Source organism: Chionomys nivalis, chromosome 3 (assembly GCF_950005125.1).
Source record: "Chionomys nivalis chromosome 3, mChiNiv1.1, whole genome shotgun sequence".
Lineage (NCBI taxonomy): Eukaryota > Metazoa > Chordata > Mammalia > Rodentia > Cricetidae > Chionomys > Chionomys nivalis.
In genome coordinates, this window is record NC_080088.1 from 58,175,922 (window position 1) to 58,202,823 (window position 26,902).

A 26,902-nucleotide genomic window follows, 5' to 3' on the forward strand; every position below is an offset into this window, starting at 1 on the left:
AGAACCTTGCCAGACTTGTTCACAGCAGGTTATTTTATCTGTGTATTTTATTGCTTATTATTGAGTCTCCCCAAGAGGATGAATTCCAAGAGCACAGACCTTGTCTTCTGGAACAGTGTCTGGCTCAGAGTATGCATAACATAAATGCATGTGAGCATTCTGGTGGGGCCCACATTTGCATATGCTCTGAGATTAGCGTGTGGGGTCATGAATCACCAACCTGGGCAGATGACTTTGGGAAACCCCTGTTTGCCCCTCAAACAGGCCTTGTCCTTTCCCACTAGTAACCAAAGGAATGTGAAGTTCATGTTACCTGAGTGAGTACCTTTTTAAAAAAATTTTTTTCCACCTGGTAGTTTTTCATCAGTTTTTTTTTTTTTTTTTTTTTTTTAACATTTTGAGTTTCCTCTTTTGGACAGATTGTGGTAAAGTATAGTAATGTCATTTACTGTTTATGGGACTATAACTTTAATTTCTGAAATAGTTATTAAAACGTAAAAGGCTTATTCCCATTGACAGGGCTAACACTATGGAATAAAAATGTGTAGGTAAGGTAATCATTAAAATATCCATTTCAACAATTCACAACATCATTGTTTCTAACAGTGAAAAATCAAAAGCAACCCAAACTCCCAAATCAAAATTTTATTATATAAAAATTTGTAATCAATTATACTTCACAGAGTGAGTTTCATGCTGTCATTGGGAATAAATAGATCTGTATGTACTTATGTAGAATGTGTCAGTCATTGGAAGCTAAAACAAAGTTGCTAATCAGTGTACATATAATTCATCCAAGAAAGGAAGGGAAGGATGCAGAAGGATGAACACAAGACTCTCCACAGTGACAACTCCCCCGAGTGAAATTAATGACCAGCAGCAGAGAGGAACATTTTTGCTCTTACTCGTTGTATTGTTTGGAGCTCCTTGTTTATTTTATATTAATAACAAAAAAAGAAGTTTCTATGCACAATGAATAAATTTATAAACATCTTTTAAAATTCTAGAATTTTTTTTAAGTTTTAATTTTATTTGTGTGTCTGTATGTATATGCTCCCGTGTGTCTGGGTATACCAGTAGAGGCCAGAAGAGGATATCCGACCCCCCCCCCCGATCTAGAGGTACAGGTGTCATGAGTTACCCAAAGTGCATGCTGGGAACTAAACTCCGAGCCTCTGGGCAAGCTCTTTCCCTACTGAGCCACCTCTCTAGGCTGAGAGTATCACTTAAATGGTTAAATTTCAACCATTTTTGAAAACTTATCTGGAAAATGGGGTGGGGTAATAAGAACAGTGCAGAGTTTGGAATTTTAGGGGGTTTCATTGCTCAGCAGTTAAGAGCACTGCCTGCTCTTCCAAAAATGTCCTGTGTTCAATTCCCAGCAACCACATGGTGGCTCACAACCATCTGTAATGAGATCTGGAGCCCTCTTGAGGAAGAGACCTGTTTAGTCGTCCTTGTCAAGTTAGATCATGAAACCCTGATATGGGGAAGTTCAACAGAACCTTATACAGGCTGCCCATGTATGCTTCAGCATTACCAGGGCATAGATTTCATTTTCATTCATTTTAAATGTACCGCTATGGTTTACTAGCAGTATGCCAGTTTAGGTCATTCCTTGGAGGATTGTCTCCACTGAGAAACTTGAAAAACATTAAATAAAATAAAAGAACATCTATTTGTCTTATTTTTTCCTTCAAAGGTACAATGAGGTAATGTGTGATTAAACACCGTGTTTGACAATACAGGGGATTCTCTGTCTCATAGGGGGTCCTGTGCTTAGCTCTCCTCCCCCAGCCCAGCTCGCTATGCATGGGCATAATTCCGCCCCCACCCACTTTTTGCTCATCCACAGTTCTCTCCCAGTGTCCCCTGTTCCTTCTTTTCCATCGCTCATTGCTGGCCCCTTTCCTTTAACTTCTCTCATATTTGTTCTGTTATCTAAGGGAATGTAGCTACTGCTGATGGTAAATAGACTCGAGACGATAGCCTGTTCTGATACGACTGAACTTGTCTGCTTTTTGTTAACCTGCAGAGTCGAGCTGAAGTGTCTGGGTATTTGCAAACCCTCAACAGACCAAACTCCCATCACCAGGGCACCAGGCCCCTTACTCCTCAGCTGGTCTCTGTGTCTCTGTCTACCACCATGTGTGGGTCACCTTTGCTTTGCTGTAGCAAGAGAAACTCAGCTTGGGAAGGGAAAGGATTTGTCTTGACTCACAATCTTGGAGGTTTCAGTTGATGGTTGCTTTGGGCCTATGTTGAGTCTGTGGTGGAGCCGAATAACTGATCTCATGGCAATCGGGTGATTCAGAAGAGAAGAAGGCCAACTTCCCACTGCTGGTCCTCTTTGATAACATGGTACCGTAGTAGAAAACCTTACTTAGATCCCATTCTCAGAGGTTTCACCATCTTGGGACCCAGCCTTTAGCACATGGGCCCTTTGGGACATCCCAAGTAAAAACTATAGCTTAGGTCCTCTGCACAGAACTTTATATGTGACAGAAGGGGAAATACCATCTAGTTATCTCCCATACCAAAAAATAGTCTTGATTCAAATTAAAAACTGTCACCTACATCTCTATCCTGTAAGGATAGCATCGTCTAGAAACTGTAACCTCTTTTCCCAATTGACATTACACTAAAGTAAGAAATGTGCTAGGTTCTGCGTGCACTTGGGAATCTATGGCATTTGGCTGGTGAGAGACTGTGCCTTCATTGGTCTGCTTTCCTTCTACTTTACTCTAGGATGCCAGTCCCCTCTTGGCACAGCAAAATGATCTCGGAAAGTACCTGGTGGCGGGAAATGAAGAATCCCCTTCTCCTTCCCTCCTTCCCATGTGTTCTCGTAGCTCGTCTGAAGTTTCCACTCTACCCTTAAATGACAGGTCTCTCTGCTCCCTTCCTCTTTCACAGAAGAGGCAAACTCTGAATGGGTTTGGGAGCTAGAAAACCCACAGTCCCCTAACTACTTTTACAAAACAGAGGCTATCGTGATAGCTTACATTTGAACAATTTCAATTCTTTCGAGATAATTTTTTTGACATTCTGACCTTAGTTGATCTTACCCTCTTAATTTAGATGAAATACATGCAAAGGACACAGCTAATGGACAAGATTTGTTGAATGTCTACTATGTGCCGGGCTCCTTACTTATTGGGGATATTCCTTATTCTCCCTATTATGAGACAGATATTGCCATTGTCTGATTTCCCATAGCTTGGAAATCACTCAACAGGTCTTTAGGATGGGGAGAGGGTGTTAGGTTTAGAATGTAGGCCACCAGGCCCTAGACTTTAACGTTTTCAAGGGAAAATAATAGAGACAGCTTGGGCACTAGGCAATAGTCAGACTGGGCATAGGAAGGGTCACAAGATTAAAGGGAAGTCAAGAATTTGAAAACTTTTAGTGCTGAGTTTGAAAGAACAAACAGGTGCCCAGGTCATTCATAATCAAGGCATTTCGCATTTGAATGAACTTTTCTGCTCAGATTCTTCTGGCATTCAGGTCTCTTCCTAAAAACCTATGGACTGACTACCATGAATGTCCGGTGTGGTTTGTTGCACAGAGTAAAGGTAGAAGCTAAAGGGAAAAAAAAATGCATTTGAGATGGGCTAATTGCTACTTGCTTTTTCTCTCTCCCAATCTGAAAAATCCTGCTGCTTCTGAGAGTCCGGTGCCCGACGTCCACTTGTTTAGGGAGCATCACAGTTTTGAGTTTGATTGCATCGCTGACACTTAATAAATTAGATTTGTTCTGCTAGGTTCATGGGTCTTGGTTTACACCGATGAACTTTGGTCCACATGAAGGAGTAGAGCTTATTCCTATCATGGAGTAGGGTGTTAGGAGCATCACTTGGTGCATTGTAGGGTCTTAAGACCAGCAGCAAGCAGACAGAGGTCCAAAAGTGTTCGGGTACCTCCTCTCTCTGCACCTCACCACCAACCCTGGGCAGGTGTGGCAGAGCAGAGGTGATGGCGTGTGATCCATACAGGGTGCTGTGGGGTCGGTAGACCTCAGGAGGAAGCACAGATGAGAACTCAGAACCTCCAAAGAGTTGAAGATTCACATGAGGGATGAAATGACAGAGGCTGAGTCCCCAGACAGCAAAACCGGTACTGACGTTGGTAAAGGTGACTTGGTCACTCCAGCTATGACTTACTTATAATAGCGGCATTTATGTAAGAGGAGCTAGGTATGCATTTGGTAATCAAGGCCATCACCCCAGATCTCATTATCTCACCTCCGTTGGGTCAGAGTCAGCAGACTTCAAAGTTACAGAGCACCAAATTCCCTTTCCTGACCCTCAGCGATCACATTCCCCTCTCTCAAGGGCTCTATCTTTGCACAAAAGCCGACTGGGATTTCAGTAAGCTGCCCAGACCAAATCCCTCTTCAGTCAAACACAGAACACATGAGTTAGGGGTTGTCACGCCTCCTCCTCTAACTAAAGGCGAACCCGGAGGAATAGCAAGAACACAGCAGAGGGAGAGAATCGTGACCCTAAAACCATGAAGCACGTCTCCTCCCAAGATCTGGTTTATTGTTTTTTTTTTGTTTGTTTTTTTGTTGTTGTTGTTTTTTCGAGGCAGGGTTTCTCTGTAGCTTTGGTGGTTTATTGTTGAAAAGAGAATATCCGAAGGTGCCATGTGAAGCGAAGGTTTTGTTTAGAACAAAATGGTTTTTCTATATATCCCAGTCAGTGTGCGTGGTGGTTGGTATTCTGGGGTGTCTTTGAAGGTGCTGCCAGGAGGGTTTAACTGAGGAGGAAAGACCCACCCTGATCGTGGGTGGTGCCTTTTTGTGGGCTGCTGTTCCAGACAGAATACAAAGGTGAAAGTTAGGGAACACCAGCATTTACCTTTCTCTGCTTCCTGGTCTCACAGACATGTGAGGAGCACCACCCAGTGCTCCCAACCCCAGAAGCACTGTCCTCTGCCATGAGGGGACTGTGCACGCAAGCTGCGAGCTGAAATAAAGCCTTTCTTAAGCTGCATTTGTGGGGCACTTGGTCTCAGCGGTGAGAAAACACACATTGATTAACAGAAGAAGCCAGTGTTGGCCAGGGCGCTCACTGTCAACCTCTTCTCTCCTGGCCGTGTCCAAGCTGTGATAGGGAAAGCTGCAGGACAGTTTGGAGCTGTTCAGGGAGGGAAAGACAAAACAAGGAAATAAAAACTCATTACTTCTGTCCTTGCTGTGACTAAATATCTAGTAAGATATTTAGGGGGGAAATGGCTCACAGTTTAAGAATGATGGAGTGCGTCAGGATGGGCAGGCATGGAGAGGCATGTGAGGCAGCTGGCCACATTTTGTTCCCAGCCCAGAGTGGAGAGTAGGAAGGCGGTAAGGCTATACATACACCTTTAAGGCCCTCCTACTAGTAACCCACTTCCTCTAGCAAAGCTCCACCTAAGGGTTTCAGAGTCTTCCAGAACAGGACCATTCCCTGCAGACCAAGTGACGTAAACTCAGCCATGAGTACCATTGCTCTACACTGGCCCCTGCCTCCCCTGAAGAAGACCTCCTTCTTATGCAATCTAGACCTCATCCGAGCATCCCAAAATGCTGCCTGTGGATAGTTCTCTGACCATGCCACCATTTCGTCAGGTGCTTCTGTGTTGCCTAGCTCCTCATCAAAACATGGGGAGCTTGAAGTAGGCCTGATGGTTTCTGAGCTCTGAGAGGAATCATACAAAAGAAAAAAAGGGATAGCTCCTAATTCCATCAAGGCTTTCTTGGTATTTTCTGTGACCCTTGCTATCTCATTTGCTCTGTGTTGGTGCAGCTCGCTTGTGCAGCTCAATGTCCACTGCTTGTTATATCCTCAGTCATCTATCCAACTGTGGTCGTGTAACGGGCATAGTAGCCAGGGATTGTATTTGAAGAGTGGGGGGCAAATCCAGGCGTTTTCTCAGAGCCTCTATATCCAAGCAGGGAGGTGCTCTCTGCCCACAGGGCAGGGCACTTTGAGGAAGGCAGGAGAGAGACCTTCTCTCAGTCTTACTGCCTCTAAGACTTCCAAGGAGCTGCAGAATGGACAGTAGGCAACCCAAGGAAAACAGTGGAGTGGGAGCAGGTAACGTGGAGAGCAGTCCAGCCTGAGAGTGCCACAGCTCTGAAGATCTGGAGGCCGAGTAATTCCAGTTCTGAGGAATTCAGCGTGGCTGAGGCCTGTGTGAACTGGGACATGAAGTGAGAGGCAGCTGGGAAAGGCAGGTTGACCAACCTTGGGGCCAGAGGATGGAGTTTGAAATGAGAAACCATTTTTTTTCTCTCTTTTCTTTTTTCTCTCCTTCCTTCCTTCCTTCCTTCCTTCCTTCCTTCCTTCCTTCCTTCCTTCCTTCCTTCCTTCCTTTCTTTCTTCCTTTCTCTCTTCCTTCCTTCTTTCCTTTCTCCCTCCTTCCTTCCCTCCTTTCTTCCTTTTCTCCCTCTCTTCCTTTCTTCTTTTCCTAAGACAGGGTCTCACTCTTGAGACCAGGCTGGCCTCAACCTCACAAAGATCCACCTGCCTCTGCATCATGAGTGCTGGGATTTAAAGGCTGGGCTGCCTGAGCCTGGCCACTTTGAGAGGAGAAGGAAGGAACAGGGGAAAACTGGTTGTAGCAGGATCACTGCACTATAACTGCAGCCTTATTTCAATACAGTTCTTTTATTGTTGTGGGTGTGGGGTGGTTATTGCTGGACGGGTGTTGGTGTGTCAATAGACTGAATTTTGGGAGTTTTTGTCATTCTTTTCCCTTTTGCTTCCTCTGGGGTGAAGGTGGCAGGTAGAGAGGGGGGCCCTTTCCTTCTGTCCGCTGCTCAGCAGGAGCCTGTGTATTTGAGCTGCCAGGCAGAGGTGGGCAGGAGGGCAGGGGCTGTGCTTCTTTTGTTCATTTGCATGGCTTTTATTACTCAGGAACAGAAGTAGGTCACCTTTAGCATTGTCTCCGGCTCTTGCCTTCAGGGTGCCTGTCCTTGCTGGTCACAGTTCAGCACACAGAACGCTATGTCACCCTGTTTGCCTCCGTCACCCTCAAATGTGACTACACCACCTCTGCTCAGCTGCAGGACGTGGTAGTGACATGGCGCTTCAAGTCCTTCTGCAAGGACCCCATCTTCGACTACTTCTCCGCCTGTGAGTACCCCGATTCTTGTTCTGTCCGAGGTTCCCAGGCATCTGTAAGCTATCATCAGGGTTTAGGAATAGATCACAAATTGTCGGCATGAGAAGAAACTGCTACGACCTCGTCCATTTCTCAGGTAAACTGAGCCCAAGTTCCACAAGAAGTTGTTCAGGGCAAATGTTAGTTTGTTTGCCCCGCGTTGTTCTAAAAATAATTTAAATAGCTCAGACACAAAAGACCTAGCAAGTCCTTCCTTCTGAGCACTCATTCAAACCAGTCCTGAGCCCTGTGGCAGGCAGCTCAAGCCAGTGGCCATTGTTTGGAAGATCCCTGCCTTGCTGCCTCAGGTTGAGTAAGGTAGAGCTCCCTGCCTCCACACAGCCTATTCACCTCAGGCATATCTGATCACTGCGATATGCTGCGCCTTCACCTCAGCCAAGTCCTGCTTCTCAATGACAACTGGTCCATTCTTGCCACCTGCTGTGCCAGGAGCTCCTTCCCAGAGGCCCATTTGTAACTTCCCTCGAGCACCAGAGGAACCTGGAGCCCCACAGGCAGCCTGAGGTGATTAGAGCCTTAGGAAGTTTGAGAGTACCAGGGGAGACCCTGTGGGGGGAGGGGAGGAAGTGGAGATAAACAAAAGGAGGAAGGCATGGTTGCACACTTCCTGTAGCTCTGGGGCTAAGGCCTTACAGGAGGGCTGGACAGAGTCGCCAAAGCTCTCCTTGCCTCCCCATTTAGTCTGTATTGTCATCTTGTGGGTTCTTCTTAAACACTTGAGTTAAGTGACAAGGGAGAGACTAGGGTGGTAAGCAATGGTCCCCTGGAAGATTTAGCAGCTTTTGAGTTTTCTACTGTGAAGGTTGGTGACTGAACCCCCATTGGAACAGAAACCGGGGGCGGGGGGGGGGGCACGTTGTAAATGAACCAAGGAAAGTTGGAAGTTGGCAAGGAGACGACAGGCTTTGAAAATGATGACTTTCAAGGTTGTTTGGAGTCTTGTTGATGGGAGTGGAGCTCCTGTGAGTCGACTCCAGACCTGCAGAATCTGAAGGACTTGGTCCTCTCTTCTCAGCATACCAGGCCGCTTTATCCCTGGGCCAGGACCCTTCCAATGACTGTAGCGACAATCAGAGGGAAGTTCGCATCGTGGCCCAGCGGCGGGGGCAGAGTGAGCCGGTGCTGGGGGTGGATTACCGGCAGCGCAAGATCACCATCCAGAACCGTGAGTGGGGAATATGGGGGAGGAAGCAGGGGAACTAGCCCTTGAGGAGGCAGAGCCGGGCTTGGCAGGCTGAGTCAGCACGGGATTCCCCAAGATCTTCCGGGGCCTGATGACTGACTGACTTGGTCACTGGGCTGTTTGAAGCAAGTGCCAGATTCTTAGAATGTGTTCCACCATCTGAAGCTGCTTCCCTGGAACTTGGCCTGTGGACCAGAGGATGTTCCTCAGCCTTGGTTAAATAAAGGTCAGGGTGTCATTGATTCGTTTCCTGAGACTCAGACTAAGATTCACATCCGCTTCTTTGATGTTTTTTCCAAATCGTTCTCCGGGCTCACTCACACACCAGGTCCCTGAGGTCCCCTTGGCCACTCTCGATGCCTGTACCAAAAACATGAGCTTGAGGGCAAGTGGATCCTTTGAGACTGCTGTGGTCCCTGGACAGAGGAAGCAGCAGGGGCTTGGACACATGCCTGGGTAAGAGTCGCAGTGGTTCCCCTCACGAGGCTAGGTACAGGCAGCAGGTTGGCCATTTTCTCTGCCTCTTCCTTCTCATCGGAGAGAGAGCCACGCTATAGTAAATATCACATGCATTGTCTGGGAGCTGGGTCTAAAGCAGGCTCCTTCTTTGCACCCGGTACAAGAAGCAGCCCCCACAGCCCTGGGGCCACAACCAGACTCAGACATGGTGACTGCTCTGCTCTTGGAAATGAAATTGAGCAAACCCCTTCACGGTTTGGTTTGTTTTTTTGCTTCAGTTTCTATTAAGGGGGACTAACTGTAGAGTCCATATCATAGAGAATCATGACATAGTGTCTGAAATTCACCTATCCAACAGTTCCTAAGGGATGGACCGACGTCATCTAGTCAGGATGCTTTTATGTACAAAGAATTGGCTAGGGCCCCACGTTCCTAGCCTGTCATTTTGAATTACTGTGTAGTTAAAAAGACAGAACTCTGAGACTGTTTCAGTGAACTTTACATGCTGTATTTAAAAAAAAAAAAATTGGGGATGGAAAGAGAACTCAGCAGTTAAGAACACTAGCTCACAACTGTCTGTAACTCTACTTCCAGGGGATCTGATACCCTCTTCTGGCTTACTAGGTACTAGGCATGTATATGGTGCACAGACATATGTAGCAAAACACACCTATATGCATAAAAATATATTAATATACATGAAAATAAATAAACAAGCAAACATTTAAAATTTAAAAGGAAAAAGTATTTGTGGGGCTGGAGAGTTCGGTGCTTAACAGAACTTGTTGCTCTTCCAGAGAACCCAAATTTGGTTCCCAGAACTCGCTTCAAGCAGCTCACAGCCACCTTCAACTCCAGTCCCATGGGGTCCAATGCACTCTTCTGGCCTCTGTAGCACTGCACCGACATGCACAAAACCAGACACACGCATGAGCGCACACACACTCAAATAAAAATAATATAAGTAAATCTTTTTTTTAATTGCTGGCCATAAGGAATTTCTCCACTTAACCACATAAAATCAAACAGTGAGAGAATTGGTGACTGTTTTACGACCATTTAAAGGGCCAGTTTAACCTTGCTTCTAAGTTTGTAATCCTTAAATATGCAGGATCTTTTCACATGTCCTCTGATTTCCCCAAGGTAGCCTGTGACTCTTAGCCTAGGGACCACCTGCATTTGCCTTAGTCTCCATGTGTGTCCTTAGAGATTTGGCTGGCTCTCCTTTCTCAGAATTGGCTCTGCTCTGACCCCTGGTCTCACATATTTAATTAGCCGGTTTCCTTTAGCATTTCTGAAGGATGAGAAGTCCCCGTGGAGAGTCTGGAGGCTGACTCTGCTCTTCTGTGTGTGTCTAGTTCTGAGTAGTCCCTCTCACTACCTCTCCTCCCGACCACTTTCTGCTCATACGCCATCTTGATCTCACTCCTAAGGGAAAGCAGTGTTTCCCCAGGGTTTATTTCTGCCTCCAGGCTCTTCCTGACTTCGCAGAATCCTTGTTTTCTGACACTTTCTCATTTGAGTTTCCATCAGTCGAGAGGACCCTGACAGACAAGGTCATGGATTGGGTAACATATTTTTGACATATCTGAATAGCCTCTCCGTGCTGGCATTCCTCGGAAACACTTTAGGAAAGTCGGGTCAGATGAGAACTTTCATCATTCCCCCCGGTCTGGGGGTGGAGGGAAAGAGGTAGGTTTAGAAAATCATGAGGGAAAAAAGCTTCACAAGGATTGACGTAAAAGAGAAGGAAACAGAAGTCAGGGCTCGCTCCGGTCTTGCATGACCTCACGTTTTTGTTTCAGTTCCTCAGGAGGTATTTCTTGACAAACAGACAATGAAGAATTGCAGATATTATCATTGCTTGGGCAAGTCGGTTATGCTGAGGCCTGATCTCTGCAGTTTCTGAGATAAGCCGGCAGGCCATCACTTTGGGGTGCTGCTTTGGGGCTCTGATTGACTTTTAAACCTGCCAGGACAGAGGGGCTGGCTCCTCTTAAATGTTCCTACAGGTTGTAACTTAATAATTTGAGCCACAGGGTTTCAGTGAAAATTGTCATATTTGCTTAATTTTTCAGAGTATGTTAACCATTGGTTGCTCTTAATCAGGTCACTGTGGAGCATCAGGTACTCAAAGGAACACAGATTCTTTTTTGGGGGTAATACTCTGAAAATGCTGGGCATAATTTCTGTGCTCATTCAAGGTCATTGCACAAGCTGTCCCTTCAAGCACCTACTTGTTCCTCTTGGAGTGGGGAAGGGTCTAGGCTGTGAAGTTTTACAGCCATTTTGGAGAAAATATCAGGGCTCAGTGTTTCAAAGCTCCAGTCTGAGGCAGAGTTGTGGGCATGAACCTATGCCAAGCACTATCTCTGTGTGTTTGCCACTCCCTTAACCCCTCTCTACCTTCAGTTTCTTTATCTGAAATATAGCTAAGTAATCATACCCACTTCTCAGCTGGTGTTACATTTGATTGCAAATAAGTAGAAAACAGATATTAGTACTGTAAGCAAAAGGAAGCTTGTTTTGATCTCATGTATAAAATCAGAAACACACAGCCCAGACCTAGGGTGGTGGCTGCATTCCATTAAATTTTGGAGGGGCCCAAGTTCATTTGTACTGACCCAGATTGTCATCTTCTTTCTAGACGTATTGGTCCATTATTTGTTTCTAAAATGAAAGGCCCGTGCCTGGGTAATTTGCAAAGAAAAGAGGTTTATTTAGCTCATCACTCCGGGTGTTGAAAGTCCAAGAGTAGATGGTGCCACTGATTTGGCCTTGTGAAGGGGTGTGACAGGGTTACCATGCAAACAGTATTATTATAAAAGTGCTTACAAGAAGGAGAGCCCCCAGGGGGCTACAGGAGACCAGTGAGCAGAAAGGACCATTCTTGTTCTTCTGTAACAACCCGTTCTGTTGTGAACCTACTGGGGAGATGTAAGAATGACTTTAACCTTCTCTCAGAACAGCTCATCCAAGTGTCCTAATGACTGTTCTGATCTCCATCCCTTAAAGATTCCACTGCCTTCCAACAAGGCCATGCTGAGGCTAAGCTTCCTGTACATGAAGCTTTGGGACACACATTCAAACCATACCCGATCTGTAGCACCCAGGGAGCAACATAGAAGAGAGGAAAAAGAAAGGGAAGACTGTTCACATGCTATCTTAAAGAAGTTCCTGCAATTCTCCTGCATGCATTCCGTTAATCAGAATTGCATCACTTAGAAGAGGGGATGGGAAATCCTGACTTTATTCTAGGTGATCCCTGACTTAGTCTATTTTATGCTCCTATACAATGCTCTATTCTATTCTGCTCTTAGTCTATTTTATACACTATTATAAAAGAGGACATAAGACTGGGTAATTATAATCAGCGGAAATTCATTGGCTTATGTTTATAGAGGCCCAGAAGTCTGGTAAGGGTCTTATTGCTATACCATTATACAGCAATAGAAGACAGGGTTTTGTTATGTAGCTCTGGCTATCCTAGAACTTGCTATTCAGACCAGTAGATCAGGCTCATGTAGAACTCATAGAGATACACATGGCTGTGCTTCTCAAATCCTGGGATTAAAGGTGTGTGCCACCGCACCCAGTCAAGTTCACCCTTTTTAATGGCTCCAGCCTACCTACCCACCCACCCATGAGGATAGAGCCCTCATGGCTCATTCTGCTTTTCAAAAGCCCCCCCCAAAGTGTTTGATTAAACTTCCACACAGTCTACCCAGGTCCTAATCTCTTAGTACTAATAGAATCACAGTTTTAGTTGAGCAGTTTTAAAGGGAGCAAAGATACTTTTCCTTAAACTACAGCAGCCGTAGGCATACCCATCAATTCCACGATCCTGCAAGAAGGGAACAAATCAGTGGGGGGCAACTGGGAATTTCTCCCTCCCCCACATACAAGCATATGTAGTAGAAATTAAATGAGGTGATGTATCCGGATCCTTATAAACTCCTTGTGGGGTTTGATGGCGAGTTTTTCCATCATCCTCATCTTCGGGAACAAAGGAAGGCCTGAGGAAGGGTCTGGGACCTCTTTCTCATCAACCACTGGCCTTCTTAGGAATGACAGTTCTGAGGTCCCACAGCTACCATGCCCCAATAACTAGCGCTTTTCCTTTCCTTCCTACATAGGAGCGGACCTTGTGATTAATGAAGTGATGTGGTGGGATCATGGAGTATACTATTGCACCATTGAGGCTCCAGGAGACACCTCAGGAGACCCGGATAAGGAGGTGAAGCTCATTGTCCTGCGTAAGTGCTGCTGGCGTCCTCTCGGGCCACCCATCAGTGTACACCCCCGCACACCCGTGCAAAAGCACCTACCAATAGCAACAAAGCCAGAAACAAACAGGGCTGTGTTACTTTCGTTGGACTGGGAACCTCTAACCGTCTCTTACTAGAGCTAAACCTTTTTTACCGGTGTTATCACTGGAACTTAACCTCTAGGTCAGTGGCTGTATTTACTAAGGTCTAGAACATTGGTTCTCAACCTGTGGGTCACTAACCCTCTGGGGTCGAAAGGCCCTGTCATGGGGGTATCAGAAAACACCAAGAGTTACATTAGGACTCATAACAGTAGCAAAAAATTACAGTTATGAAGTAGCAACTTTATGATTAAGGGTCACCACACAGGAGGTATTAAAGGGCTGCAGCCTTGGGAAGGCTGAGAAGCACTGGTCTAGAACGTTGGAGTAGAGGCATCCCTTTGAAGATTTAGTTCAGCCCCCTTTCGGCTTCTCTCCACTGTAGATTGGCTGACAGTGATCTTCATCATCCTTGGAGCCCTCCTTCTCCTGCTGCTGATTGGTGTGTGCTGGTGCCAGTGCTGTCCTCAGTATTGCTGCTGCTACATCCGCTGCCCCTGCTGTCCTACCGTCTGTTGCTGCCCCGAGGAAGGTGAGAGAACACGTGGAGCAGTGGGTTGGGCATGACGAGACGCGTGCCCGAGGCCCCAAGCAGACAGGTTGACCTTTTTCAGGTCAAAGTTCCTGGTCGTTCCAGGATCTCCTTCATGCCTTCCTCCTTCATAGGTTCAGAAGACATGAGCATCAGCCCTGAGAATGATGCTCAGGAATGCTCTAAAGCCACAGGGACGGTGACTGATAACAGGATTTCTACCTGTGAAATTATTTTCTTAGTATGCAGATGGAGTCAGACCAACGGATTTGAATGAAAGCTTGTGTGTGTGTGTGTGTGTGTGTGTGTGTGTGTGTGTGTGTCTGTATTTGATCAAGTCAACTATTCTCTCCCAGGTCAGAAGTGGAATAGAAAGTTTCAGCACTCTAGCCATGCCTTGGTCTTTTTGGCAACCTGTCTCCATCCCAAAACTCTCCAGGGATTCTGGCCACCAGCCGTCTAATTAACACATGGAAGCTACTCGTCCATCTGGAGAGCCCAGGCATTTTAAGAGTTATATTTCAGAAACCAGGGACAGAGACCGAATGTTTCTAATTCTATTACAATCTCACAACACTACTTAGAGATGAGATAAAAAGAATAGGGAGGGAAATAGAGAAAGGTATTGAGGCATTAGCTCTTTTTTTAAATTATTTTTTTTAAAAAAAAAATCTTATTTTACGTACCAATCCCAGTTCCCTCTCCCTCCCCTCCTGCTCCCTCCATCTTCTCCCCACACCACCTCACATCCACTCTGTCACAACCCTCGAGGCAGGACCAACGCTCTCCTGCCCCCGTATCATAGGGAATGGGCTCCAAGGAGCCAGTTCATGCACTAGGGATAAATATTGGTTCCACTGCTAGTGGCCCCACAAACTGACCAAGTCACACAACTGTCCCCCACATTCTGAGGGCCTTGTTTGGTCTTATGCAGGTTCCCCATCTGTCAGTCCAGAGCCAGTGAGCACTCACTTGCTTGGGTCAGCTGTTTCTGTGGGTATCCCCATCATGATCTTGGCCTCTTTGCTCATAATATTGTTCTTCCCTCGCCATGACTGGACTTCAGGAGTTCAGCCCAGTGCTTAGCTGTGAATCTTTGCGTCTGCTTCCAGCAGTTACTGGATAAAGGTTCTGTGGTGACAATTAATGAAGTTATCAGTCTGATTATAGGGGAAGGTCAATTCAGGCACCCTCTCCACTATTGCTTTGATTCTTAGCTGAGGTCATCCTTATAGATTCCTGGGAATTTTCCTAGTTCTTGGTTTCTTGCTAATCCTATAATGGCTCCCACTTTTGAGGTATCTCTTTCCTTGCTCTCCTTCTCTGTCCTTCACCCCTCATGTTCTCCTCCCCACTCCTCTTCTCCCCTCTCCACTCCCCAATCACCCTTCCCCTCCCTCCATCCTGCCAATTTACTAAGGAGATTTGTCTACTTTCTCTTCCCAAGGGGATCCATTTATGTCTCTCTCAGTTTCTCCTTGTTTCCTGTCTTCTCTGGGGTTGTGGACTGTAGGCTGGTTATCCTTTGTTTTATGTCTAATATCCACTTATGAGTAAGTAAATACTGTATTTGTCTTTCTGTGTCTTGGTTACCTCACTCAAGATGATTTTTCTAGTTCTACCCATTTGCCTGAAAATTTCAAGATGTCATATTTTTTTTTACCACTTAGTAGTATGCCATTATGTAAATGTACCACATTTTTTTTAATCTATTCTTCAATTGAGGGGCATTTAGGTTGTTTGTAGGTTTTGGCTATTATGAATAATGCTGCTACGAACATATCTGAGCAAATGTCCTTGTAGTATGAATATGTTTCCTTTGGTATATGCCCAAAACTGATATTGCTAGTTCTTTTTTTTTTAAATATTTATTTATTTATTATGTATACAATATTCTGTCTGTGTGTCCGCCTGCAGGTCAGGAGAGGGCACCAGACCTCATTACAGATGGTTGTGAGCCACCATGAGGTTGCTGGGAATTGAACTCAGGACCTTTGGAAGAGCAAGCAGTGCTCTTAACCTCTGAGCCATCTCTCCAGCCCCTTGCTAGTTCTTGAGGTAGATTGATTCCTAATTTTCTGAGAAACTGCCACACTGATTTCCAAAGTGGCTGTACAAGTTTGCACTCCCACCAGCAATGGAGGAGTGTTCCCTTTATTCCACATCCTATGTAGCATAAGCTTTTATTAATGTTTTTGATCTTAGCTATTCTGACAGGTATAAGATTGTAGTAGGAGGTTGCTTGTTTGTTCCTGACTGCTCAGCCCTGAAATAATCACACAGAAACTGTATTAATTAAATCACTGCTTGGCCTATTAGCTCTAGTTTCTTATTGGCTAGCTCTTACATCTTACTTTAACCCATTTCTATTAATCTGTGTATTGCCACATGGCTGTGACTTACCAACAAGGTTCCATCTGGCATCTATCTCTGGCAGGGCTACATGGCTTCTCTCTAACTCCACCTTCTTTCTCCCAGCATTCAGTTTAGTTTTTCCCGCTTAGCTCTGTTTTGCCCTGCTATAGGCCCAAAGCAGTTTCTTTATTAATCAATGGTAATCACAAAATACAGAGGGAAATCCCACAATACCTCCTCTTTTCTGTCTAAATGAAAAGGAAGGTTTTAATTTTAACATAGTAAAATTACATATAACAAAACAGGTATCAAGCAAGAATTACAGTTACAATATTTATATCTACATTATCGTCCATCTTTATAACATAGTATCTCAGAGTCATTTTGATTTGCATTTCCCTGATGCCTAAGGATATTGAACATCTCCTTAAGTGTCTTTTAGCCATTTGATATTCTTCTGTTGAGAATTCTCTGTTTAGATCTGTACCCCATTTTTAAATTGGATTATTGGTATTTTTGATGACCAATTTCTTGAGTTCTGAAATTGGTCCTCTGTTTGATGTGGGATTGGTGAAGATCTTTTCCCATTCAGTAAGCTGTCTTTTGTCTTATTGAAGCTTTACAGAAGCTTCTCAGTTTCAGGAGGCCCCATTTATTTATTGTTACTCTCAGTGTCTGTGCTACTGGTGTTATATTCAGGAAGTGGTTTCCTGTGCCAATACATTCAAAGCTACTTCCCACTTTCTCTTCTATGAGGTTCAGTGTGGTTGCTTCATATTGAGGTCTTTGATCCATTTGGACTTGAGTGTTGTACATGGGATAGATGTGGATATATTTACATTCTTCTACATGTCAACATCCAGTTATGCCAGAACCATTTATTGAATTCATTTCTTTTTTTTCCACTGTATAATTTCTTTGTCAAAAATCAGGTGTTCATATGTATTAATATCAGGTTCTTTGATTTGATTCCATTTGATTCCTGTCTGTTTTAGTGCCAAAACCAAGTTGTTTTCATTACTGTAGTTCTGTAGTAGAGTTTAAAGTCAGGGATGGTGAAGCCTCCAAAAGTTCCTTTATTGTGCATGTTTGTTTTGGTTATCCTGGGTTTTTCTGTTTTTTCATATGAAGTTGAGTATTGTTCTTTTAAGGTCTGTTAAAAATTGTGCTTGGATTTTGATGGGGATTGCATTGAATCTGTAGCTTGTTTTTGGTAAGATTGCCATTTTTACTATGTTGTTCCTACCACTCCAAGCATTTTCCATTTTCTGATATTATCTTCAATTTTTTTCTTTAAAGACTTAAAGTTCTTCTCATACAGGTTTTTCACTTGTTTGGTTAGAGTATTGCCAGAATATTTTATGTTGTTTGTAGCTATTGTGAAGGTTAATGTTTCTCTGATTTCTTTCTCAGCCTATTTATCATCTGTATATACGAGAACTACTGATGTTTTTTGAGTTAATCTTGTATCTGCCACATTACTAAAAGTGTTTATCAGCTGTAAGAGTTCCCTGGTGGATTTTTTGGAAGTCACTTCTGTAAACTATCATATCATTTGCAAATAGTGAAAATTTGACTTCTTCCTTTCCAGTTCGTATCCCCTTGATCTCCTTTTGTTGTCTTATTGCTCTAGCTAGAACTTTGAGTACTATATTAAGTAGATATGGAGAGAGTGGACATCTTTGTCTTGTTCCTGATTTTAGTGGGATCATTTTGAGTTTCTCTCCATTTAACTTGATGTTGGCTGTTGACTTGCTGTATATTGCCTTTTTTTATGTTTAGGTATGTTCCTTGTATCCCTAATTTCTCCAAGACCTATATTTTCGAAAGGGTGTTAAATTTTGTCAGAGATGATTTCCTCATGTAATGAGATGATCATGTGTGTTTTTTCTTTCAATTTGTTTACATGGTGGATTATAGTGATGAATTTTTGTATGTTGAACTACCCCTGCATCTCTGGGATGAAGACTACTTGATTACGGTGAATGATTTTTTTGTTTGTTTTGTTTTCTTGTATTTGGTTTGCCAGTATTTTACTGAGTATTTTTGCATCAATGTTTTTGAAGGATATTGGTCTGTAATTGTCTTTCTTAGTAATGTCTTTGTGTGATTTGGATATTGGGGTAACAGTCACCTTGCAAAAAGAGTTTAGCATTGTCCCTTCTGTTTCTATTATGTGGAACAATTTGAGAAGTATTGGCATTAGTTCTTCTTTGAAATTCTGGTAGAATTCTGTGCTGAAACAACCTGGCCCTGGGCTGTTTTTGGTTGGGAGACTTTTGATGACTGCCTCTATTTCTTTAGGAGTTGTAGGTCTATTAAAATTGTTTATCTGTTCTTGATTTAATTTTGGTATGTGGTACCTATCCAGAAAATTGTCCATTTCCTTATATTTTCCTATTTTGAGGAGTACAGATTTTTGAAGTATGACATGATAATTTTTTGGATTTCTTCTGTGTCTGTTGTTATGGTCCCCTTTTAATTTCTGATTTTGTTAATTTGCATTTTGGTTAGTTTGGATAAATATTTGTGTATCTTTTTGATTTTCTCAAAGAATCAAATCTTTCTCTCATTGATTTTTGTATTGCTTTCTTTGTTTTTACTTTATTGATTTCAGTCTTCAATTTGATTATTTTCTGGTGTCTACTCCTTTGGGGTGAGTTTGCTTCTTTTTGTTCTAGAGCTTTCAGGTGTGTTGCTAAATCACTAGTGTGAAATTTCTTGAGATTCTTTACGTAGGCACTTAGCACTATGAATTTTCCTCTTAGCACTTCTTTCAAAATGGCCCATAAGTTTGGGTATGTGTGTATTCATTTTCATTGAATTCTAGGACGTCTCTAATTTCTTTCTTTATTTTTTTCCTTTACCCTGGGGTGATTCAGTTGAGCATTATTCAGTTTCCATGAATTTGTGGGCTTTCTGAAATTAATGTTGTTGTTGAATTCTAACTTTAAGTCATGGTGATCCGATAAGATACAGGGGTTATTCCAATTTTTTTGTATTCATTGAGGTTTGCTTTGTTACTGAATATGTGGTCAATTTTTGAAAAGGTTTCATGAGGTACTGAAAAGAAGGTATATTCTTCTGTGTTTGGATGGAATGTTTATAGGTGTCCATTTGAGTCATAATTCTGTTAGTTCCTTTATTTCTTTGTTAAGTTCTGTCTGGCAGTCCTGTTCAGTGGTGAGAGTGGTGTGTTGAAGTCTCCCACTATTAGTGTGTGGGGTTTCATGTGTGATTTAAGCTTTAGTATTTTTTTTATTTTACAAATGTGGGTGGGCCTTTTGTTTGGGGCATAAATGTTCAGAATTGATACTTTATCTTGATAGATTTTTTTTGTGATGAATATGAAATGTCCTTCTTCATCTCTTTTGATTAATTTTAGTTTGAAGTCTATTTTGTTAGATATTAGGATAACTACACCAGGTTGTTTCTTAAGCCCATTTGATTGGAAAATCTTTTTCCCAAACCTTTACTTTGAGGTAATGTCTGTCTTTGTAGTTGAGGTGTGTTTCTTGTATGTAGCAGAAGGATGGATCCTGTTTTCATATCCATTCTTTTAACCTGTGTCTTTTTATAGGTGAATTGAGACTGTTGATATTAAGAGGTATTAATGACCAGTGATTATTAGTATCTGTTACTTTTGGTTTTGTTGTTGTTGTTGGTATTGTGTGTGTGTTTTCTTTCTTTGGGTCTTGCTGATATGGGATTATCTATTGCCTGTGTTTTTGTGTTTGTAGTTAGCTTCCTTGGGCTGGAATTTTCTTTCTAGTACTTTTTGTTGGGCTGGATTTGTAAATAGGTATTGTTTAAATCTGGTTTTGTCATGGAATATCTTGTTTTCTCCATCTATGGTGATTGAGAGCTTTGCTGTGTATAGTAGTCTGGGATGTCATCTGTGGTCTCTTAGTGTCTACAAAATGCTTATTCAGGACCCTTTGGCTTTCAGAGTTTTTGTTGAGAAGTCATGTGTAATTCTGATAGATCTATCTTTATATGTTACTTGACCTTTTTCCTTTGCAGCTCTTAATATTCTTTATTTATTCTATATCTTTAGTGTTTTGATTATTATGTGATGAGGGGACATTTTTTTGGTCCAGTCTATTTGGTCCAGTTCTGTAAACTTCTGTACTTTAATAGGTATATTCTTATTTAGGTTGAAAAGGTTTTCTTCTATGATTTTGTTGAATATATTTTTTGTGCCTTTGAGCTGGACTTCTCCTTCTCTTCCTATTATTCTTAGTTTTGATCTTTTCTTGGTGTCCCAGATTTCCTGGACATTTTGTGTTAAGAGTTTGTTGCATTTAACATTTCCTCTATCATATGTTCAACACCTGAGATTCTCTCTTTAAGCTCTTATATTCTGTTAGTTTGCTTGTAACTGTAGTTCCTGATTGTTTACTCAGATTTTCCATTTCCTGAATTCCCTTGGTTTGTAGGGTTTTTTTTTTATTGCCTCTAAATCAGTTTTCAAGTCTTGAACCATTTTGTTCACCTGTTTGTCTTTTCTTGGCTTTCTTTGCTTTCTTTAAGGGATTTGTTGTTTTCTTCTAATTTTTGCCTTTTCCTCCGCTTTTGTAAGGGATTTTTTTATTTCCTCTTTACCGACCTCTATCATCTTCATAAAGTTATTTTTAAGGTCATTTTCTTCTGCTTCATCTGCATTGGGATGTTCAGGTCTTGCTGTTGTAGAAGCACTATTTTCTGGTGGTGCATGTTGCTCTTTTTGTTGTTAAATGTGGTCTCACACTACCATCTGTCTGCCCATCTCTTCCTCCAGTGTGTGTAGGTGGGGCCTATGATTCAAGGGGTCCCTCTTCCTCTAATTGGTACATATGGGGCCTGTGGCTTGGGTGATCACTCTTCTTCCTAGTGCAGGCTGGCCATGCCTCTGGTGGATGTTGATGTGTTTCGGAAGCTCCTCCAGGTGTAGGCAGGACCAAGACTCTGGTGGTCGGAGATGACCTTGAGAGTGGTTGGAGGTGTAGAGAGGCTGCTCCCAGGTCACTGGGGCTTTGCTGAATGGGGGTTGGAATGGGATGTGCCTCTAGGAACCGTGACCTAGAGAGTCGAAGCATTAGTTCTTAAACTGAAGCTCACACTAAATCATATAGAGGTCTTGGTCAACATTAGTTGCTGTCCCTCCCTCCCAGACTTCCGACCCAATGGGTCTGGGGGAGTAGGGCCCTAGAATGTGTATTTCTCAGTCTTCCCCAGGTGATGTGAAGCTTGTGCTGGGGAAGGGGAGAAGGAACAGAAGGTTTTAGCATAAGCTTTCTTTGAATTGAAATTTCATCCTTTAAAAGAGAAATTTTAGACCAGCAAAATAGCTTAGTGGGTAAGGTGCTTGCCACCAAGCCTGATCCCCTGAGTCCCGTCCTCAAGACCCACATGGTGGAAAGAGAAAACTGATTTTTGGCTTCCACATACACCATGGCACATGCATGCCTGCACAACACACACACACACACACAAAGACTATAATAGCCCTAAAATTTAAGTTGCAGAATGGATGATAAAGGCAAAAGAACTTAAAGAATGTCCTATAAAGTTCCTTCCTTAGTAAAGAGATAGGAGTTGAATCAACTGTTTTAGCTGGAAGTGTTTCTTTTTTTATGTATTTGTTTCAAGTAACATTTGATTTGCCTGTGAAGTTCCACATGGTAGAAAATCTGAGAAATTTAAAAAAAAAGTCAACTAAGCCAAGTCCCCAGAGATAAGCACTCTTGTCATCATGGTCCATGGGGAAGAAGACAGTTTGAAAGGAAGACTTGATGAATTGCTCATGATGATAGACACCCAACTCAAACTGTGATGTCAGCTCAGTGGTATGCGTCTGGTTTCAGCGCTTGTGTTCAAGGTTGTGTGGTATCTTACAGGAAAAGAGAAATAGCTTTCATTGGATGTCTGCCTGATGTGTGCCCTTTGTATCTACTTCCTCATAGAATCCTCTCCACAGCCCGCCAAAGGCATATGTCCTCACCGTTTAACGGGCAAGGTCAGAGAAGTCTCATAGCTGGGAAGTAGCAGTCACCTGCACAGTGTTAAGCCTCTGATTTGTGTCTGTGTGGTGTTCCATGTAGGGATTGCCACAGCCTCTGTGGACTAGCTGAGGCTATATAAATTCTTTGAAGAGGAGGAAATAACAAAGGACTCAACATGAGTCTATGGAGCTTCCTACCTTTCAGCTTTTTGGACAGAAGCCATGGAGAAGTCACTGTCATGGGAGTGGTCACATGTGAGATGAGATAAGTCTTCACAGGATGGTGCCTTAGATCACAGGGCATTAAAAGGAGGCAGGACTGGGGCAAAACTGGCGTGGATGGTGTATGCATGTGGTCAGTGAGCTGAGAAACAAAGGTTTGGTTTCTCTTGGGTGGCTGGAGTTTGCTCATTTAAAAGAACCCATGAAATAAAGAACTGCAGGCCATCAGCTAAGATCCTTTGATTTGATCAGACAAGCTCATGGTCTTGCCTTTCCTGACAAGTTCAGCGATGAGATGAATGGCGGAAAGGGCAGGAATGGTTAAGGAAAGAAAGCTTTCTGAATAGGGGAAAGATTCTGTGTTGTTTTTATTTTTATACCCTGAAAGCCCTAAGGATGTTTATAAGCAGAGAACCAAATGGGAATCAATGGCAGCCCCACTTAAGAAGTGGGGTGATCCTGAGTGAGTGGTGTTACTTTGAAAGCAGAACTACGTCTACCACGAAAGGGCTATCCTTCAAAAGGAAAGAGACAAGAGTGTAGGCAGCCTGACCTCTAAGGAGAGAGGTCACTACATGTGGAGGATGGTCAGCATACGAGGGAGAAGAATTGAGGGAGCCCACAGCCTGTCACAGTTTCTGCAAGTCAAAGTCCAGTGCTAGAGACACAGCTTCGTGGCTTTCATGAGACCTCTGGGTTTGATCCCAACACTACAAGCAAACAAATGTGCTTGATGCAGAAGGAAACCTCTAGAAGGATGCTGGAAATTCTAGATCATCTCCCCTCCCATCACAGCCCATCTCCCCAGCCAGCTCCCACCTTCCTGGGTTGTAACATGGGGGCTAGACAGACCAATAAAAGTGGTCCTAAGATTTCGCAGATACAGATAATCCACCTAGTATTGGTAAACAACCCTCATAGGACTTAGAGATGAAAGTTTTTGAAACTGAGCCTGATTTATTTTTTCTACAAGAACTAGAGAAGCTTCTCATATCTCTGAGTTACTGGCCTCCCCTCCCCAGAGGTCTCTCTCTCTCTCTCTCTCTCTCTCTCTCTCTCTCTCTCTCTCTCTCTCTCTCTCTCCAGGAGAGAGTGAGGCATGGAGAGATTTCTCCAATTACATAAATACACCTTGTTGATCTAGACCCAGGCTGTTGGCTCCCTGTGAGGGCTAGTTTAGTTCCTGCCCTTAGCAAAGAAGATACAATCAGCTAGAAATTCATGGGGACCTGAGCAGTGGGGTGCGTAGGAGGAAAGACATGTGTGATGGAAAATCTTGCAATGGTTCCCGTCCTAAAGGGGACTCTTTGAGGCCCCATTGCTTGGCTGGGGCCAGGATGCCTCTGCTCGTGGTTCCCAGAGGCTAAAATGGGTCTGCTGTTCCCTGAAGCTGCTGAGGGCGTTAATGCGAGGACTGGCCAGTGAGAAAATACAAAGGCCTGGGTGGCCACGGGGTAGAAGGAAGGTAAGGAACAAGCGTGCTTCTGTGACAGCAGGAGAGGTGCTGGGAAGAATGATAAGCCTCCTGGGCAAGGGAAGTTGTAAGGTCTCCGTGGACATGGGGGTGGGGGAGGGGAGAAAGGGAGTAGTGGTTTCAGAGGGGGGTGAAGTGTTGTTACTTCTGTCCCTAGTAGATGCCTTACACATTATGCCCTGGCTCTTCCCTTGGAGGGAGTCAAAGATTAGTGCTGTTTAGATTCCACGTGTGTGTTTGTTTCTCCTAGAATGAGAGTTTCTATCTGCTGACTCACTTTTCAGGCATTCCGTATGTTTTGCCTCATTTAATGCTAGCAACTCTGCGCGAGACCTATTCTGTCTAGCCCGGAGACTCCGAAAGCTTCAAGTTGCACAGCTAGAATTGTCTGGCCCTCAAAACCTTTATTTAAAGAAGCTTACCCCCATGGTACCATTTCTCAGAATTTCCTTGAATCCTCAGCATCCAGCTCCAAGCTGACAGAAACCGTAACATACCCTCAGGTTTCTCAGACAACAGCACACCACAGGCCACTATGAAGCATTGGGTCGGAATGCGACTTCTGTCATCTCAACCTCCTCATTTATTTCCCGTGTTAAAAGACATCTCCAGACCAGGCATGGCGGCTCATACCTGTAATCTCAGTACTCTGGACGCAAGGCAGGAAGATCATGAAGTTTTAAGCCAGCCTAGACTATAGAGTGAGACCCTGTTTCAAAAAACCAGAGGCTGGGAGGTTGGGGGGGAGAGGCGGGGGCTGTGAGAAAGGTTTGTTTTTACATAAAATCCTTGGTGTGCTGGTAGTGGCCAGTAGAGGGGGCTGTTAAGCGCTTGCCCCTGTCCCCTCTGAGGCTAGAGCACTGTGGGTTGGTGTTAAGGTGTGGCAACTCTAGGAGCTGTTTCGCGTTTGCATTTGATTTCCTCTTGGCTGGGCTGTGACATACCAATATGGCTGGAGCTCTGGACATTTTGGGGGACTCTGTGGCAACTACTTCCTGCTGTGTTAGGAGATGGCCTCTCAAGGGCCTCAGCAGCTCTCCCTCCCTGTGTAGCTGGGTAGAAAATACCTGCTTTCTGCCCTGTTCTTCAGTGTTGGAGGGAGACCAAGGCAGAGCTGGGCTGGTTTACAGCTAACCCTGCAGTTGGTAAGACGACAGGGTGGGGGCCCCTCACCCTGCGTAGCAGCATGCTTCTGTTCCACGCATGGACAGACAGAGTCTTTGGGAGCCAAGTGGGACTTGCCCGCAGTTACCTCAAAATGGAAACAAAAACAAATAAGTGTTTGTATTTTTATTGCACTTGCTGCAGATTGCATGCTTCAGACCAGCCACACCTAGGGGACCGAAGGGACATTTCATAGACCCTTTGTGTTGCTTTTTTTACACAGTCTTTTCTTCAATAAGGGAATATTTCCCTTCCATTTGCCTGTCCCATCTCTAATTGGGGGAAGCCCCAGCAGCTAGTAAAGGAGAAGCCTAGAAAGGCTCCGCTACAGCTCACTTCAAGTTTATGTATCCCGGGCCTTCCCCCACAAGGTTTCCCTCACCCAGGGCTGGTGGAGCAGCTGGAAACACGCTTTAGCATCACCCCATAGCCTTGTTCTTCCCCCTCAGAACAGACGGCCCCAGCTTGCCCTGTAGGCTCACGAGCCCTGATTCGTAGCCTCCTCTAAGCCTCTGCTTGTGGGACTTTTCTGTGCAGCCTGAAGTTTGAATGACTGTTTATATGCGTGCACCTGCCTGTGTTCTTCAGGTGACCTGGAGAGCAAGCGACCGGATGATATGTTTTCAGGCTAAGGAGTTGAGTATTTAAAAATAGACCGTCCTAGGGTGTGAGGGATGTAGTCTTTAATATAGGAAATGCAATCCCTTGCTAAAGACCTAACAGGGTCGCCTGTTCCCTTAACTCTTGCTTCCGTGCAAATTAGCTAAGAATGGGTTCCAAGGCAAGAAGCTGGAAGCACAGACCGAGTGAAGTGGGATTTTGGGGGACTCTCGCTGGCTAAGGGTCTGTGTTTCTCCTTCTTCCCCTGCAGCCCTGGCCCGCCACCGCTACACGAAGCAGGTTCAGGCCCTAGGTCCTCAGATGATGGAAAAACCCCTGTACTGGGGGGCGGAAAGGAGCTCCCCAGTTTCATCTTATGCAATGAACCCGCTGCTGCAGCGAGGTAAATTTTGCCAGAAAGCCATGGGAGGAAGAGGGCAGAGGGTGAGGGCACAGAAGAGCTGCATGCCCAGTGGAGTGGGACGGAGTGGAATCTTGCTAAGGAACATGGCACTTTAACGCGCTGGTTCCTAGGAGGATGTCTTGGGACCGCAGTTCAGTGCACCTTATCTTTGCTTCCATTCAGATTTGTCTTTACGGTCCAGCCTTCCACAGATGCCAATGACCCAGACGGTTGCTCACCCTCCAGTGTCCAATGGTGTTCTGGAATATTTGGAGAAAGAATTACGGAACCTCAACCCGGGCCAGCCTCCCGATCTCAGAACCAAATCTGGCTACCCTTGCAGCATGCTGTCCTCCCTAGGCTCTGCAGAGGTTGTAGAACGCAGAGTCATCCACTTGCCCCCGCTGATCAGAGACCCACTGTCCTCCAGGACCAGCAGCTCCTCACACCAGCAGCGGCTCAACCCTGCTTCTAGACGCTGGGATCCGAGTGAGGGCAGAAGGCAGCGCTATCACTCGGATTTCCTCCAAGAGCTCCAGGATCGGGGGATCAGACCCTGGGTCCCAGGGAGAAGGGAGTTGGACCCCCATTGGAGTGGGAGGCACCACCGCTCTAGGCCCCATGAGTCCTCCATGCCCTGGTCAGACTGGGACAGCCTGAGCGAAGGCCCCTCGTCCAGTGAGGCCCCTTGGCCCCCCAGACGTCCAGAGCCCCGGGAAGGTGCCCAGAGGCATGGGAGACGCAGGCACCGCAGCTACTCGCCTCCCTTGCCCTCGGGCCCCAGTTCTTGGAGCTCTGAAGAGGAGAAAGAGTCACTGCCCAGGACTTGGGTTGCCCAACGCCACCACCGCCGCCATCGCCGCCGTTCACAATCCCCAAACTGGCCTGAGGAGAAGCCACCCAGCTACCGTTCACTGGATGTCACCCCAGGCAAGAACAACAGGAAAAAAGGGAATGTGGACAGGCGCTTGGTGAGCCTGGGGCATCC

The 26,902-nt window shown here is 44.6% G+C and overlaps 1 protein-coding gene across 1 annotated transcript in view; it reads left to right on the forward strand.

Moving 5' to 3' along the window:
* The window catches only part of Ildr1 (immunoglobulin like domain containing receptor 1), a 37,830-nt gene that overhangs the window by 6,397 nt on the left and 4,531 nt on the right, over positions 1-26,902 (forward strand). Inside the window, exons 2-7 of the mRNA XM_057765398.1 lie at positions 6,951-7,121; positions 8,186-8,335; positions 12,949-13,068; positions 13,567-13,713; positions 25,783-25,914; positions 26,098-26,885. Of these exons, the coding sequence (XP_057621381.1) occupies positions 6,951-7,121; positions 8,186-8,335; positions 12,949-13,068; positions 13,567-13,713; positions 25,783-25,914; positions 26,098-26,885 (1,508 nt within the window). The remainder of the gene's footprint in view (positions 1-6,950; positions 7,122-8,185; positions 8,336-12,948; positions 13,069-13,566; positions 13,714-25,782; positions 25,915-26,097; positions 26,886-26,902) is intronic.